General features: G+C 37.3%; 1 protein-coding gene and 1 long non-coding RNA gene across 3 annotated transcripts in view; one reads left to right on the top strand and one right to left on the bottom strand.

Annotated features, from left to right (window-relative positions):
* The window catches only part of rtn4r (reticulon 4 receptor), a 52,774-nt gene extending 48,150 nt beyond the window's left edge, over positions 1-4,624 (bottom strand). The window contains exon 1 of the mRNA XM_005801003.3: positions 4,048-4,624. Coding sequence (XP_005801060.1) covers positions 4,048-4,069 — 22 coding nt within the window. The 5' untranslated portion in view covers positions 4,070-4,624. The remainder of the gene's footprint in view (positions 1-4,047) is intronic.
* Positions 1-16,358, top strand: part of LOC111610368 — a 69,624-nt gene extending 53,266 nt beyond the window's left edge. For both annotated transcript variants that reach the window (XR_002753634.1, XR_002753633.1), the window contains 2 exons: positions 13,940-14,137; positions 14,221-16,358. This is a non-coding gene — a long non-coding RNA (uncharacterized LOC111610368). The remainder of the gene's footprint in view (positions 1-13,939; positions 14,138-14,220) is intronic.
* Positions 16,359-18,304: the final 1,946 nt, after the last annotated feature.

The following is an 18,304-nucleotide window of genomic DNA, read 5'->3' as shown; positions in this document are numbered from 1 at the left end:
CACTACTGTAAGATGGATCAATTTTACATTCCCTTTTAAGAGGCTTGAGACGTCTTGTCTCATTGGGAAGTTATGACTTGGTGTTTGTTCTCATCTTTTTTTAAGAAATACTCTATCCATTAAAAGCTTAATGTTCTCTGCATCCATCTTGTGGCCTGCTTTTAACAAAGCTGAACGTTTTTGTGGATGGGGGGGGGGAATGTACTAATTTGACATAAAAAAAAAACCTCATTGTTTTGTGGTTTAAGACCCTTGAAGAAAAAGGTTTCAGTTCCACCATAATGGTTTTATCCATTCATTTGCACTTTATTGGCTTTGCTTGGCAGTAGACAGGGAGCAACGGCACCCCCGAGCAACAGCTTTCCCACAGAGGCATTTGATCATATGCTGACTGGGTGAAAAAGAGTGTAAATTAAAGTCCCTCCTCACCCTGACACTTTAAACACGAGACACGACAGGCCATATTTTCTCAGCCAAATCAGGAGCCCAAGAGATGGATACCAATTATAATTGCAGCAGAAATAAAAAAAAAAGAAATCAGACATAGGAGTGTGTCAGTAGCCTGGTGCTAAATCACAACAGCACCAGTTGGATGATGAAAACTTGCCTGGAGGGTTTGAGGAACCCAGAGCCATTCTTTGCACAGTGATGGAATGTGCACTTGAATTTGCATCATTCTGTGACATATCAAAGAGAATACACAAGCAGATGTGCCTCTTTGATTTTCCTAGTTGTGAGATGCAGAGTTATTTTGTGGGTCCACAATAATCTGCGGCTTTCTTACCATAATCCTCCAGTTTTAGCCAAGTAATGAACATCGTGAGGAAGATAAAGTGTGTACAGCATGTTGTATAAGCTCTACATATCTCTGTTTGTGTGTCTATGTGTGTGTTTGGAGAGAGGGACAAACTGCGTGTTCTTACGACTTTGGGTAGCAACTGGCTTATAGCACATGCTAATGTAACAAACTAGACAGTACAGATACACACACGTAAATACAAAAACACTTTATTCTTAACAGGATGTTATATTGAGTACCATTCACTTAACTAACTCTATCCCTGACCTAGGTCTGAATTCAAACCTCCAAGTCTGATCTACAGTCTGAGGTGAATTTCACAATTTGCATCTGCCCACTGGGGTTTGTCACAACTTTCCATGGACATGTATCTGCAGCCAAGACTTTGTGAGCACTCTGACTGAATGCTAACAGTAAGAATAATGGAACCAATTTAAAGGGTTGCCTCAAATAGACAACTGTTAAACAAAACCACAAGTAGGATCTTCTCAACCGAAGAAGAAACACAACAGGGGACACTTGTGTATAAGTATATTTTTTGTAAATGGAAAAACTTTAACCTTCACTTTAGATTACTTTTTTCTGCATCTGCTCTGAGTAGAATGTGTGGAAACAAGCCTGGTATTTCCCCATATCGGACTATATTTAGTAAAAACCTGTTTATCTCTGAGTGGAATGTTGTGGTTTAATGGGTCCAAAAAATAAGCTTCGGCGCTATCCCGGACCTTAACCATTATTGGTACATACTAAACCCTATAACCTTGAGCTTAGCCTAAACTTAGTTAATATCCTTACTAAAGCCATTAACCCCGAAAAATATAGTACACCACATTTAAGCTAGAGTTTAGTCCAAATAAGATCTACTGGCTTTAACATCATAAGTTTTTACTAGAAAATGGTCTGAAGAGGAACACAGACAAGCGCAAGCACAAATCTACAAATTAATTTATATTTAGATTGTTTTTAAGATATTGTATTGACTACTAATTATTTGAATAACTCCATGATTAGCGCTAACACAAATCATAACTTTGGTCCCTGAAAGGAACATATCTAAGCAGGCTCTTGGCGAGTTTGCATCTTACACTATTGTAGACTATTGTTCTGCCATTTTGTTCTCATCTTCATACATCATTGCATATGAGGTTATGCTTTTTGTTAAATAATTATTTCTATATGACTTATACAGATACATACTAGAAAAAAGTTCAAAATTTATGTTTTTATTTGGGGGTGGACTTTAAATAACATCATACTTCTTTTTATTTTGGTTCTTATTCTCATTTCTGCCAACTGGCTCTTATGAAATGTGGCAAAACAGTGATCAAACCAAAATAACTATGAATAAGCTCCTGATTGCAATATTACATGTGAGCATTACATAACCACATTTTCTTACAGAATAACAACTTAAATTGTCAGTTGTCAGCTCTTGGTCTGTTTTCCCTTTCATCAACCCATAACCCACTTGCATTCTTTTCATTCCTTCATTATTCCATTTCAAACTTGCATACAGACTATTTTGTATCCATTTACCTAATGCATGACATTACTTTGTTGTTGCAGTGGAGTACTTACAAGATTTGTGGAGTTCAAGTAACACAAAAATGTTTGTTAATGTAATTTGAATATGTAGTGTCTGTACATTTACTATTGCATTATGTTCTCTTATTTTGGTATTAGTCCTCATTTAGGTCTCCTGGCTCTTATAAAATATGTCTAAATATGATCTGACTAAAGTGACTAAGAGGCCTCTGGTTTGTAGATATTATTTATTGGATTCATTTGGCCACACTGTCTTGGCAGACTGCCCAAAGATTATAGAAAATAACTTTTAAAGTGGTGGTTATGCTCTTTGCAGCTTTGCTGAAAAAACATCCTGTAGCCTATTAGACTCTTCCATTTTGTACCTGAAGAAGCCAATACAAAACAACCAAAAAACAGAAAGGTATGAGATGAAGGATGTAGTTTGAAAGGGCAACTTAAACAAGTACACATATAAAAGTTTCTATTTCTATCTCTATTGGGACACTATATTTCCTTCCATTCAGTCCAGTAGTATCTGTGACCATCTCTGACTAGATTTACTGTAGCCCTAACCCTAACCCCCACCTCTACACCACAAACGTATGTTCCAACACATTAGGACTGGGTTTTAATCCCCATTATGACCATCAGTCAAGAGAAGGTAGGTGATTGTCCTTGGAAAGGTTCTAAAGAGGCTACATAGCGCACGGGTGCACACACACGCAGAGAGAGAGAGGGAGATAGACACAGAGAGAGAGTTATCTCATAGTGCTGCTTGTCAAGCAGCACTCACCGTGTCCATATTATTATCTCTGCACTGCATTAAACATAAGCTTTTTGCACATAAAAGTAGGCTCGGGTACATGCAGGTGCAGGAAGACAAGCATGCCAGGTGCTTCTCCATCCTTCCTCTTCGATTTCTCCTTCCTCCGCGCGCAAACGTGCGCGCTCTCACGCACACACGCGCGCGCACACGCACAAAAAAATACCCCTGGCTTGCCAACAACATGCTCTTCCCTTCTCCCCCCCGCCAGGGAATTAAATTCTTAACCATTTCTGGCGGGAATGGGATCGCGTCCGCGCTCTCATTATTACACCTCCAGACACAGTCCAAAAGCGACGCGGCCCAGTTTCCCCTCACTTTGGCGGCGGCACCCTGCGAGCGGCGATGCCACAAAAACACTAATTATAAGCCAAGAAGCTGGAGAGGGATGTGGTGTTAGTGAGCCGCCAAGCGGACCATCTGCAGCCTCCATCAAAAAAAAAAAAAAAAAAAAGTCAGAGCGGATGCCTCGGTTAAGTTGCGAAATTGGTCACCATAAACAGAATACTCTGGCTCATTTATATAGAGAAACAGCGGAGAAGCTAATAATTATTCTGAACTATAACTCAATTAGTCAAGGTCGTTTGCATTACCAACTAATGTTGGCCATTGTCCTATAATATAAAAACACATATTGTGACAATGCAAATTAAAAGTCGTTTTGTCGTATTATCCGTCATGGCTTATGCATCAGTTTCTCTAAAACACATTAGAGCCTGCGGAGTAAACTCCAATAAGAGCAGCTGGATTATTTCTCCCACTGTTCTGTCACAACGCACCGACGTGGATTTAACCACTGTGCACAAACCCATCGAAATCATCCAATTTAATAATAATAATAATACTAATAATTAATTATTATTATTATAATTATAATAAAAACTTATTCTCTACTTACCATCAAAAACGACGGTCCTCATGGTTTAGATGGGGGTGAAATCCTGGAGCGCTATAAATCCAAGTCGAACGACTCCCGGTCGTGCGCAGAGATAGGTGAGATATCCGTTATTTAGTGAAATTTGTGGGGTGTATGCAAATCCCAGCAAGTAAAGGTGGGGGAAACGAACAGCTTTGCACCCTTCAAACTTTAGCCGTAGGTCTTCCCAGGTGGGGAGCCACGTCTCCGCTCGTACCCTGGCTCAGTCATGTGGATGAGGATTTCAGGAAAAAGTCAGCAGTAAATATCCAAATTTAGATCAGCAGACTCGACACCTCCCCGAAAAATGTGGGACGAGCAGACAGCTCTGGAATAACAACAATAAAAGAAAAAGAGCTCAAAGTGTTATTGCAGTTGTTGAGAATCAACAAAATAATAACAGAAAAAAGAAGCCAGCACTGAATCCAAAGGTTGTAATCGCAGAACACATCCAGTTCGATCAACGATCAACTGTTCGTGTTTGTCACAGTATATTTTCCAAGTGCACAGAGAGGAAAGTGTGCGGCATGAGCGTGGACGACGGCCGCACTGGTGCGCATCCGTGTGCGTTCATCGGGCGGGGAGGAGATGAGGGCGGGGCGGCGAGGTGCGTCTGGCGGAAAAAAGAGACAGAAAGAGAGGGGGAGAGAAAATTCAAAGGATGAATCTTTTATGGCTATGTGTCAGGGTACAAAAAAAATATCCCCCCTTTTATTCAAAAAGAAAAGTTGGAATATTTATAATGGCAAAAAAATGTCTCCAGGCTATTTCCTGCCAGCGTTTTATGATACCCGCATTAAAGCTATTAATAGAAAGTGGTGAAATTTTCAGATTTTACAGAGTGACTCGCAGACCTAATGCCATTTCTTGTAGCGCCGTGCCTGCGCTCTGATGAATGTTTTATGTGCAGGGGCTTAGGGTTGGTGGTGTGGCTGTGTAGGACGATGACGTGCGGCGAATCTATTTGTATCGGACTCAAGGCGCACAACATGCATAGAAAAATAAGCTCTAAAATAGAGGCACAGAGCCAAGCCTAATCCTGGGACCCGAGTTTTCTCCAGAGAAACTCCTGCTTTTATGTCTTCGTCAAGTTCTCATACACCACCTGGAAAAAAAAAAAGATTTTCATCCTGTCTGGTTAGAATAAACTTTATTTTACGAAAGTACTTGTGTATAATAGGCAACTCAAACAATTCCCTGATATGCACGACGTGTTAGATGCACAGAACCTTTCATTTATTTTGCACATATTAGTGATAACATTTACTAAGTGACTAGATGTTAAATAGTCACTGCTGATAGTACCACTAATTCAGCGGCGCTCATCGGGTCTGCATGTACTGCCGAGCCTTGCTCAGACCCATGAGAATTGGGGGTCTCCACACAAGAACGTTATCTTTAGGTGTTACACGCCCCCTACCGGCGAACATTAAAATAACATTATTTCTCATCTGAGGAACAGAGAATCTCTAGTGATATCCAAGGTACTCCTGTAGATTAATATTAGACGTCACATTGCTAACTTACTGTGTCTTACTTCCTTAAGGATATTACCTCACTGTGTATTACTTCCATCATGATTAACAAATGTAGACCAGTTACAACTACAGCAGGTAAGTATTTATTTCCACTGCAGGAAAACTTTACTCTGCTTTATATGTATTTGAGCTGATGACATCACACGATGTAAAAGAATCAAACTGATCAGTTGGAATAATAAGATATGTTATTTTGGTGCTTGTTTATTTTTTTATAATTTTTTTTATAGATTTGAGAGACCATCAAAAGAGGGAAAATTTGTGGTGGTCTAGCAGATAAAATCTCAATTTATACATTAAAATTTGTGGTTGAAATATGGCAAAACATGGAACAATCAAGGCTTATAAAATGTTTTTAAGTCTCTGTATGCCTGGCACAATATTAATGCCTACAATAATTACAGTACACTTTGTAGTTTGAGACAGATAATAACCGAAAGATTACCACAGTGAGCAGGTGAATGGAAGCCACTGTCAGGTGGACGGTTTAGACCAGTGAAACAGGAATAGGCTAATCCCAAGCTTACAACCACCACCAATGTTGAATCACACCATCAGAATATGTCAACGAGCTGCTCGCCTGGTATTTGCTCTCAGTGGGGATGAGCAGAGCCAGATGGCCTGTAGAGACGTGGGCCAAAGCCGCCACGGCAACCTGCTGAGAACGAGGTCACCCCACACAAAAGAAAATGGTGTCACCTTTCGTGATTGTCTTTGTCTCTCCTACTTTATCCAAATACGTCTGGCTGGGTAAACACATGCATGAGTGTCATCCTGTCACGTTGTTGTATAGCTTTGCTTTTGAAGCAGAGACAGTTTAGTTCAGGTAAAGAGATGGAAATAAAACCATGTGTAAAGAAACAGACATCAAACACCTGTGTACTTTCCTTACTTAACATTATTAGTAGCACGTTTTTAATTTTAACACCTTTGTCTTGCACAGACCAACAGACAATACAGTACCAGAGTAACCCAGTTCTGGAGGCATATTAAGTGATAACAACTCTTCAAACAGAAACTGCTGTCGACAGAATAAGAATAAGCCTTGCATGCAAAAAGGATCCTAAATAAGTCAAAGCAACGTTGTTACTTCTACATTATTACAACACGACGTTCTCGGACAATAATCACTCCTAAATATATATAAGAAGGATAATTATATGCTAAGATACTTCCAAAGGCCAGGAAGTTTATGGGGTGCATGACACCTGATTACTTCCTCTAGAACATTAAATAACAAGCTTATAAATACTCCTCTCATTTTGCTGTTATATATCACAAAGACATGAGGGAGCAAGTGAAAAGGACACCTTCCACAATAAGCAACTATAAATTAACTAACAGCAGATCATTGCCATGTGAAGTAAAAAAAAAAAATAAGATTGAGGATCTTTAATTCATGACAGTAATGAAATGAGTCAAGCTGTTGAGTCTCAAAGGCAACGGATCCCTATAGGCTGGAGCTCTACCATTCTTTTCATCATAAGTCTGACAGATCAAAAGGAGAGCAGGGGCATAAATGACTTCCTTTGGTAATGGGGAAGTTAGTTGTATCCTGCTGCTACAGGAACTGCAACGGGCTCAATATTAATCACAGTTTATGAATAAAAGCTAAGGATTTTACTCAGTTTATATTACAGAATGAGCAAGTTGAACATGAAATTTAATTTGTGATTATGTCAAAGGTCCTGGAGGCCTTCTACACTAACTCATCCTGTGGCATATCCATATTTCTTCTTGAATGATCTTCCCCCGTGTCTCCTATGAGGTTCAGAATTACAGAAATATTCAAAAATGGTGCTGGCATTTGCTTTCGTAAAGTTCTCCGCTGCATTTGGCCGTTGTTGGCCCATAAGTATACTATAAGTATAAGTATAGCTTCATTTGTCACTTTAGGCCATATTGCTTTTTTAGCTTTTGCCTAAACCAGAAGCAGATGGAGTCTTATAAAGAAATGTTTTGATTCATTAAAAGGGGAAGATATGTATAAAAAGAAAAAAGTAAAACAAAATCCTAATCAGGGAGGGAATCCCTATTGGTTTAGCAGCACAAAAGGTTTTTGTAAAATATAAGTCTTTCTATAATATGTAAAAAAAAAAAAAACAAGGCACAGTTTTATTAGTTGTTAGAATGTAAGTTATACAACACTGTAAAATACTATTTGCCCTCGTATAGTTTTGAAAAAATAAATATTTACATTTTCTTTAGCCTACTTCATTGGGTTAGACAGGTTCTAATTAATTTTACTTTAGTTAATATTCAAGAGGTTATCCACTAACTAGAGTGTGAACACTTTAATTAACCCCAACCCAAAAGTATTTAATAATCAAAATCAATTTGACTTTCAACAGAGAAGGGAAAATGTATTCTTATGGATTGTTTTGGATGTTTTTTTTTTTATTATAATTGCCACCTCAGCCTGACAAAAAGACAAAATTAGAAAAAAAAATTCTGATGGAATAAACGTTTTCACAGCACTGTATGTTTTGGCAAGAAAGTTCCTAACATGACAAACAAATTGTTTACCTTTCTGTATATTCAGTAAATAAACATACAGGTGCATCATTGTCACTTCATAAAAAATATGATTGTAACGTAGGTTTATTTATTTCACTAAACCTTTATAATCAAACCATGTATTTTTTTTCCTAAAGCAATAGCAATAGAAATCGTGACAGACAAAGAGCTATGGACTGTTTATAGAATAATAATGGCTTCCTGGGTACTGACATGAAAGAGGCACCCTCTTGGACTGTGTCTTACTGAGGAGCAATGCACCCAAATTAAAAATGAGCAAAGCAAACAAAACCAGGCATGTAAATTTCCTGCTGGCTTTCTGTCTCTAATTGGGTGTCTTACAGATCTGCTACGTAATCATAAATCTCATTCTAGTTGAGTCACATCTTATTTGAGGATTTGTTCAGATGTGTGCTTCTAACTTTTTTTTTTTACATCACCCTGTGGTTCTCTTCTTCTCTATTTGTATTTGATCCTCCTAATATTCAGTCATGCAGTTGCGCATGACTGAACCTAATTGCCTGCTATTGTTTTTTCTTTTCATTTTCTCCATTGCATTTTGCATTTCTGTTTTTACTTTGGTTATTTTTGTATTACAGTACAGACCAAAAGTTTGGACACACCTTTTAATTCACTGAGTTTCCTTTATTTTCATGACTATTGACATTGTAGATTCACACTGAAGGCATCAAAACTATGAATAACACATGTGGAAATATGCACTAAACAAAATAGTGTAAAACAACTGAAAATACCCCTTATATTCTAGTTTCTTCAAAGTAGCAACCTTTTGCTGTGATTACTACTTTGCACACACTCTGCATTTTCTTGATGAGCTTCAAGAGGTAGTCACCTGAAATGGTTTTCACTTCATAGGTCAACCTGCCCTGTCAGGTTAATAAGTGGGATTTCTTGCCTTATAAATAGTCATGAAAATAAAGAAAACCCATTGAATTAGAAGGTGTGTCCAAACATTTGGTCTGTACTGTACATTTGATGAGGTTTTACGTCTTCATTTTAGTCTGTTGATGAGTGGATTATATGTAAAACAGTAAATAAGTCAAGAAAAAAAGGCAAGCATGCCATGAAAAGTGGTTTCTTATAGGTAAGGGACAAAAAGTCAAAGCTTGAGGGTACGATGCTTCCAGGTAAATAAGAGATCATAATTCAAACTGCAAATAACGTGCAATACACAGTAAATTAAAATAAATTAAAATACACATGGCTGAAGTGTTTTTTTTATATTTATTCATTACTAATAAAATACTTAAGTATAGAGATTAGTAAGGAAATAAAATGCTATTGTTGAAGCACATGGAATGGTTTGTGTGCAAATGGAAGTAGGAATACCGGAAATGCAACATGTATGAAATAAGGGTACAAATTAGCAATGTAATTAACCATAACCTACAGGTTATGACTAAAGCTTTTTTTTCAGCCACAACTAACAGAACATAGCTGTTACAATAAATAACTTGTAAAAACTATATGACACATTTTATTGGAATATGTCACCACACCACTCCCAATAAGACTCTTTGAACTTAAACAGTACCTCTGAAGCATAGTCCAGGCTTACTCCCAAGCAACATCCATTTCTATTTTGTGTTTTCTTTTCTTTTTTTTTTGTTCTGCCTTTTTTTCCCCCAAACTTCCAGTACAAAAAGTTCAGTCTGTTAGCCAGGCCCTTGCTCATTAGGCCTGGGAGTCAGATATTAATTCTGGCTTGGGTGAAAACCCTGTCGCCATTAAGATCGGGTGACAGCTCATTTTCCTTGGTGGCCAGCAGTAGACAATAGCTGTGATGGAATTGTTTTTTTTCAGTCTGTAACCTCATTAACTCATTGGAATAAAGACAATGTGGAGTTGTTTGCATTAAGCTGTAATTATGCTGATTCACTCACTTTCTGCCTCTCTTACTCACTCTCTCTTCTTTCCATTTGCCACTTTTAATTAGATTCCCCTCCACTCAAATACCGACAATGTGGACTGGGTTGTGTCTCGTAAATTAAGCACCTACCTACCCATCACTTTTTGTGGTGTTTTGTGTTTCATGCATAAGGATAGGGAGGAAACGGACAGAGGAAAGGAAGTGGACATCTTCACTACTCATATATAACTTGGCCATATAGGTTACATTCCTCGAAACTGTCAATGGGTCAAAAAGGACAAGAATTGGTACATTTATTCTTATATAGCTTCACATAGTCTGGTGCCTGACCTTGATTTCTTGTCTTTTTGTTTTCTCAAGTGAGAGACTTGTGAAATGAAAGAGCTGAAGGAAAAACAAGAAGACAGAAAGATGGAAAGAAATTGTGAATCTTGGATGAACACAGGCTTTGTGCATCTGTCTTATGTCGATTTGTTCTCATATTCTGGGTAGTGTGAACATACATAAGTAGATATATGACATGACTGTTTAAAATGACTTAAAATCAAATCCTAAATAGCTGTCTACATTTGGAGAATTGGCTTTTTGGGACTTTTCCTCTCTGTCAATAGAGAGTAATATTTGAGTTTACCTTCCTCATATTTGTAAGAAACCTGTTGGCAGGGATGAAAACTTTCATATTTAGATTAGATTAGAAAGGTATAAAGGTATAACAGATCCCAGAGGGCCCAGGATTTTTCCACACCTCTTACAGCAAGCGTGTGAAGTACGCTGGATGATTATAACAAGACCATCAACATTTTGGTATCTTGCCTAAGGCCTAAAAATATAGTTGTTTTTCCTCAGGCTTTTCAAAGCAGAAAAAGGAAATTAAAAACATTTTATTTTAAGAACTTGGATTTATGAAAGAACATTTTTTTAATAATTAAAATCTTCTTTGGATGTTCTTTGGATTATCCATATACGAGGGCTTAATTAACAAATACCATTGGTTTGGGCTAAATTTACACAAAGTTCTTATTTTGGGGAAAGTTTAAGAAGTTGGCAGGCTTATGCTGAACAAAGAGTTCTCCCATCTTAACAGACATAATTAGACCCTGGTTTCACTTTAAAAACTCTTGTTTTCCTTATGCTTCTGGGAAAAAAGTAAATCAGTTGTGACTCAGTTTTATTTTAGATGAATCAAGAAGGATCCTCATTATTCTTCACAGAATGTCATTTTAAACCATAAAGCAAGCAGATCAGAGTTCACAGAATCTCCCCCGTTGGGTGGATTAAAAGTAGTAAGATGTTAAAACATATTGAGTAATTATTTTTAATAACCATGAGTTGTGGTGAACTTTAGTTCACTCTGGAGAACAAGTTTGGTCACACAAGATGTTAGTCTTTTACCTGCTGAGCAGTTAGCACAGCCTAGTTCGACATTCACACTAACCCAAGAAGTGTATAGTTAAAAATTCAAAATATAGTTGTATCTCAATAAATTAGAATATTGTTGAAGCATATTCACAAAGCTTAATCCAGTTAAAAAACTGACTTATTGCATGTTTTTTTTTTGTGCATTTGAATGGTGTTGTAATTGTGTAAATTTTATGACCACCTTTTAATGTTTTCAAATTAGCTTGTGGTTCAGTTCATTTAGAATGTAAAAGTTTAAAAAAAAAAAAAAACATTGTTTACATAATCATGTTCAAAATGTGTCAGGTTAACAAGTTTTTTAATTTAGTAAATATTTGAATTTGTATGTTAGGGGTCAGACTCTGAAAGGCGAGTGCCATTGCAGGAGAATCTCCTCCTGGCCCTCAGTATTATCAACATTCACATTAAAGCACTTTGTAGAAGCTGGGTAATACATAAACGGGTCTGTGCTGTCAATCGACCTTTCTAAACTCTCAAATGTTCTAAAAATGTTCTTGTAAATTCTGGCAACAGTAACCAAAGCTTACACTGACACGAACACATAATTATCTTATCAACAGTGATGTTGTATTGGTAGCAGTTTGAGCTCAAGAATATTCTGTCCTCTGTTCAGTGACATTTTTTGTCTAGAGCTTTTTTATTGTCACTTTTTTTTATTCATAAAGAGACAGATTTATGCTTTTTTCATATACAGCACTGTGGTCATTGTATTCGCAAGACAAGCTGCTCTGCCAGCATTGTGATCAAAAACATGTCTTTCATGTTGTCGGCTTTGTGCTACAATGTAACAGCTGGACAACAGAGCAATTTGTCCTGACATGCCCTCAACAAAGAAGCCATATTGCTCTGTCTGAAATTCCTGGTCTGTTCTGGGCCGGATTATTAATCTGTGTTTTTCAATTTTATCTGACACCCTACTCTTGGTTCTATTTCCCTTAGTAATTCCCACCGCAGATTATTTAGGGGTCTAATGTCTTCACTCTGTCTGGTAAAGTCAATTACACACCCTAAATTAAGTTAGTTAATTTTCCTCACTTCAGTGAGGCAGTCTCTGCTGCCAGCAGCTCTTCACATGACTTTCATTTCTACAGACTTTTATAGTTCCTTGATTTCAAACATTAGATAAGACCATGAAAAATATTTGTAATAATTGCAAAATAATGACATGCTTCCATAGAAGTCTTCTTTTAAATGGAAATGTCCTTCTAAAAACATAAAACTGATTGTTTGGAGGAAGTTCCAAGCTTTTATTGTGCTGTTGAAACAGATTAGATGATCCTTTCTTTTTATTTGTGATACATAATGTAATTAGGTATTGTCAGGTTTGATCTATTTAACAAAATAATTGCAGTCTGCATTAATAACATAAAATACCACCAACCCATTTAACTTCTATTAAATTCAAAATGACTTTATGAAAAGCCTTATAAGACAATCTTTTATTTAATCTAAAATTAGTATTATAATTCACCTTTTGTTTGTATTGGGGAATCATCTAATACAATGTTTTTATTCCATAGTGTATTGATATGATCAGATGATAGCATCAGCAAATTTCAGTGTCATGTGTCACACATCAATAGGCCCAGATTGAAAGACTGAGGGCATGTCCATCCTTAAATCTAAATGAATCTCTGCTGGTAAATCTTTCAAAGTATTAGGCTGTACCGTGAGAAACTGGAAGTGTTTGAAGGCAAACAATCAATCTTGAACAGAATCTAAATCTTTTGTCTTTAAGCCTACAAAAGACGATAAGACATGGCCATCAAGATTGCAGCTCAGTGGTCTAAAACACAACCTTTACCATGTGATGAATAATGAGAAAAGACATGCCACATTTTCAAAACATGAAATTAATTCACCAATGTAGACGTCAGAGCATTTAATATCCCTTGGAAGGCTTTAAGAAAAATGCAAGCCTTTCATCTCTACATATAGACATGTATTTTGTTTAGAAATTCCATTATAAGTAGAGTATTCCAAATTAATGCAAAATTAAGATTCTCAGTTTATTTTGACAAATTAGTCCATGTAGACCAAGCAACAAAGAAGACTTTAGCCGGACAGGATAGAGTAGGATATTTAGAACTCTGTTTGCTTTTAATGCACTACTGATGTGAATAGTGCATGTGCATTAGGACAAAGGCTGTAGAATTCACAGAAATAATGATTAACTGCAGCAGGACAGGGTACATTACTTTTGTCATAAAGTTACTGTTGTGTGACTGTTCTCTATTCCACTAAACCTTTTTGATTCCAAGTGGTCATATAGCCTGTCTTATTGATTTTTTCCATAGAGTACTTCTCCTTCTCCTAAAAAGTCTAATGAATATTAGATGAATTCTTGAAAACGCAGGTCATGCCATTAGTTTCACTTTAAGTTTCAAACATGTGTCATTTCATGGCCGTGAAACTCCATCAGTAAGAACAACACTTTTGCCCAATGTTGCAACATTTAATGGGTATTTGCTTCAATATTTGAGTAACAGTTGTGCCTGTTCTGTATCAGTTGCACAGATATGGTAGGTGTGGTGCATGGACACTATGGTTGTCAGGATTCAGGTTGGAGTGAGGGTTCTTTCCAGAGACGAGCTACGCGGAGGAGTTTGACAGCCTGACGCACCTGCAACAGATTCCGGTAACCAGCGGCAGGCTTCTTAAGAAGCGGTGGAACCACCAGTCATCGCTCGATGGTTACCACTTGTTGGTCAGACTCAGCCCTAAGATCTCTCATAGTCCATGTTAAGTATTGTCCAGTCATTTTGTCCTTTTCTCTCTGTTACCTCTCAGACCTTGATCCCGCTTCCCGGAGCCAAGCCTGGAACTTCGCTGGTCGGGCACGTCTCGCTGTTTGGCACCTCCAAGCCGTTCCAATCCGCTGCTGTCCCGGACCCCCGAACTTACCTGGACTCTCGTTTCCTTCTGACGTCCTCTAGTCTCGATTCTTGAACAATCGTTTGACTGATTAAAAACAAACCCTCTTAACAGTAAAGTCTGTTCTTCGGTGCGCACCTGCATGTGGGCAAGGAAACTAAAATCCAACATGACAATGGTGGGCGTGCTGCATATTTCTTTACATGTCAACAAATGCTGACAAATTATGTATGCTACAGCATTAAATGTATTGTAAAGCAATGCATTCTCATCTTCCCACACTACTGAAGTGCAAGGCAAAAATCTAATTGTGTGAGAGAGATACAGTAGTTAATTGTGTATTCTGTTGAGTTAACCCCTTGCTGCACAAAAGCACTGACATGTGAGACAATGGTGTCATGAAGACACCAGTGTCCTCAAGACAGAGATTAATGCAACATCACTGTCTAATGATGCCCGGAAATAACAGAGGTCTATTCAAGTATCAATTCTGTCAAAAATAAAATACCTACTCAAAATCGACTGGAATAAGCCAAACAACATAAACATGTATGAACAAAATGCTGAAAAAAACACATCTATTTCTATTTCTCAAGAAGTTTCCATCACTGACCAGACATGCTTTCTACATATGTATGCTCATTCTTTTTAAACTTTGCATTCAGGAGAGTGAAATGATTTTTTAATATAGAAAAGATACAGGCAACTATCTCATTGCAGTCCAGAGCCTAACAGCTCCCAGTTTGTCTCTCTCCAGGCTTCTGGCCCAGGGCTACCGGCTATCTCTTCGGAAAAAGGGTCAGCAGGAGCACTCTGCACTCATAAAACCAAGCCAATTAACACACCCTCTTTCGGAAACCTGCATTACTTATTCAGTATCCCTGCTTAGGATCAGGACTGGGTTGAGGGAGGAGATAGGAAGGATGCAGGAAGAGATGAAGGAGATCAGTGGATATGTGGAGTTTAATTACCAAAGCTCAGCAAGCCATCTTCATAGAACTAATTTCTTGGCAGGAGCCAACGGAAGCAGGCTAGCAGCACCCGGAGCTAGTATCTGTGTTTCTGACATGTTACTCATTCACAGAGGTGTTCTATTTAACCACACTTAGATCAGGGTGAAACAACTCCTATTTGACAAGGCTGACACACTTTTAGATGAATAATGAAGGAAGTGTTTTTGTCAAATCCCCTAATTGGTTTAACGGGAAAAATAATTTCCTTGTAGTTTGAGGAACCGTCCTTGTTGTCAGGAAGTGACTCAATGTCCTGTGTAGATAACTTTCCAATCATGATGTCCTCAAAATATCACTAAACAGAAATGTGTTGGCTTGGTGCAAGGATAAACACTTAGTTTCACACCAAAAGAAGGAAATGTGATTAAGTCCCCACATTTCCACATCAAGCGATAAACATCATTAGATGGAAATTGCCCCCATCTAATTTGTTGTGAAGTGTCTGTGATGTCACGATTGGATGTGCTCCTCTGAATAAGATACTGGCAACCTCAGCCTGTTCGAAAAACACTTTGATTTGATTGATCATGCTATGTTGTTGGCACCAGTAATACTGGCATAGCAAAAATGGATTCTCTGCTTTAACTAAGCATTGAGAGAGAAGGAAAGAAGGTCCTATGACCCATCTCAGTTTACAAGTGTCATAATGTTTATGTATTTGTTTGATAAAATGACAAATGCAATCTAGTACTAGATCAAGCCAATAATCAACAAAACACCATCATCTATACATTTCTATATTACCTATGCATGATTTTTTAATAATTTCAGTCTTCAATAGGAATTTGAATCTCTTTGCATGTCCTGGATTTGTTGTTAAATAATGAACAAACTGTTGTTTAATTCAAGGGAGTAAATATGATACATTCTTAATTCAGAAACGACAGGTTCTATCTTCCCTGACTGCTTCTACTTATGCATGATTTCTCATTATGCAGACACTCAAACACTCAAACCCAATTAAAGGTTCCTTCTTATGGTATAGAGTGTTTCTTATAGCGTTTCTCATTCCATATCACTTTTATAAAACAGAATAGAAAACACCAGGCCTCATGTAGTCATCAGTTTCTGAGTCTATTTAACCCATATTGAGCACAATGTTTCCTCACCCTGGCAGCAATATTCTTTTGTGTTTACATATATTGATTTCCATGATATAGTAAACTAAACATTTCCGTTCTAAGTATCTCCTTTGACAGTCCCAGTGCCCAGGTCTGTCATATATTTTCAGCACAAACAAAGCAATGTGCATAAGTGCACTATATCTCTTGAACTGAAGTGGCTAACTATGTACTTCAGAGAAAACAAGTAGGTGTTAGTCATTAGTCACTGCTGGGGTTGCTGTTGATTTTCTATTTGTGTGGGTGCATGATAGATATTATGAGATTACAGCAATGAAGATCACATCTTCACACTTATAATTAACAGATGACTAGAGGTTGGCTGGAAAGCAAATGGATTTCAGTAGATGAAAACTCTCTAATGTAATAGAAATAATGCTTTTTTTTAAAATGATTTTACTTTAGTGTCCTAGACTTCTCTTCTCTTGAGGTTTGATATCAAGAGAAATATGTTTTGTTTTAATAAGAACAAGCAGCATTTATTGACATTACATTGTCTTAAAGTCAGAAGTGAGCACCACAGATTAGAGAAGAGGACAAGAATATGAGGTTTTTTTGATACAAGCAGCCAAAATGAGTTTCCTCCACAGGGTGTCTGGATTCTCCCCTAGAGATCCGGTGAGAAGCTTGGTTATCCAGGAGATAACCAAGTTGAGGTGGCTCTGGCATCTGGTACCCAGGTTGTGCTAGACGGACTGTGTTTCTCCGCTGGGAACACCTTAGGACTCCCCTGGAGGAGTTGTTCCATATGGCTGGGGAAAGGGAAGTCTGGGCCTTTCTGTTTAGGCTGCTGCCTCTGTGACATGATCCTGGATTAGCAGAGGATAATGGATGGATAGATGGATCTAACCTGTATAGCACTTCCATTATACTAAATGTTGAAAGTGCTTTTACACTGGAGGCACAATTATACAGTCTTAAACCCTTTTTTTCTTTTCTTTTTTTAACATGTCCTCAGAATTGTTGTCTGGGTACCAAGTAGAAGCTCAATATAGAGATGCAAAATGTGCTTGTTAACCTAAGTAAACTTTATTTTCCCACATGATACTAATTTGTACAATTAATTTGTTTGACAGTCATGTGATGCCAAAAATCTTTAAATAATGATGTACATTAATTTTCTCACTTTATTCTAACGGTATGTGATTCTTCACATACTGTTAGAACATACATTTATTCTTCATGACAGTATGTGAATTGCACAAAATTAATCCCAGTATAGCCGAATGCTATCCTGACAATTAGCAAAAACAAAAACATAACATCAGGAATAAAACAACAGTGCAAGTACATTGCTATTTCTGGTAATAACTTATGTATCCGTTTTGGCAGAAAATTTAAACAGAACTTCATAAACATCATGCTGATTGACAAGATTTCAGCACAGCTGGTGACTGTTTTAAGTGGGTTTTCACAAAAGCTCCATCTCACCACCAGAAAATGAAGCGAAGAGAAAAAAGTGCAGAGCCTCTTCTAATCTTCTGCTACTTCAATTTGTATAGCTTGAAGCAATGAAGACGCCTAAATTTCTTCTGTGGCTTTGTGATTTTATTGCTTTATCATGGAAACAACAAAAAAGCTTTTTAGGGCTTTTTCTTAAGAAGCACTTTAAAATGATCTGTTTTTCAATTTTTCAATGCTTAAAGTGAGTGACCAAGTGAAGAAAAAAAATCTACTCTAAGTAAAATTATAATATTCGTTTTAGGTTTTATATTCATCAAAACATGGGATGCAAAGCTACTCCAATAACATACAAAAGCTTTGCAAAAGTATTCATGCCTCTTGAACATTTTACATGTTGTCATATTGAAACTTACACAAACAATATACAAAGCATTTTATTAGGACTTAATAGATCAACACAAA

Source organism: Xiphophorus maculatus, chromosome 12 (genome assembly GCF_002775205.1).
Source record: "Xiphophorus maculatus strain JP 163 A chromosome 12, X_maculatus-5.0-male, whole genome shotgun sequence".
In the NCBI taxonomy this organism is placed as follows: domain Eukaryota; kingdom Metazoa; phylum Chordata; class Actinopteri; order Cyprinodontiformes; family Poeciliidae; genus Xiphophorus; species Xiphophorus maculatus.
The sequence above is the reverse complement of the archived record's forward strand: the minus strand, read 5'-3'. Positions and strand labels throughout refer to the sequence as shown.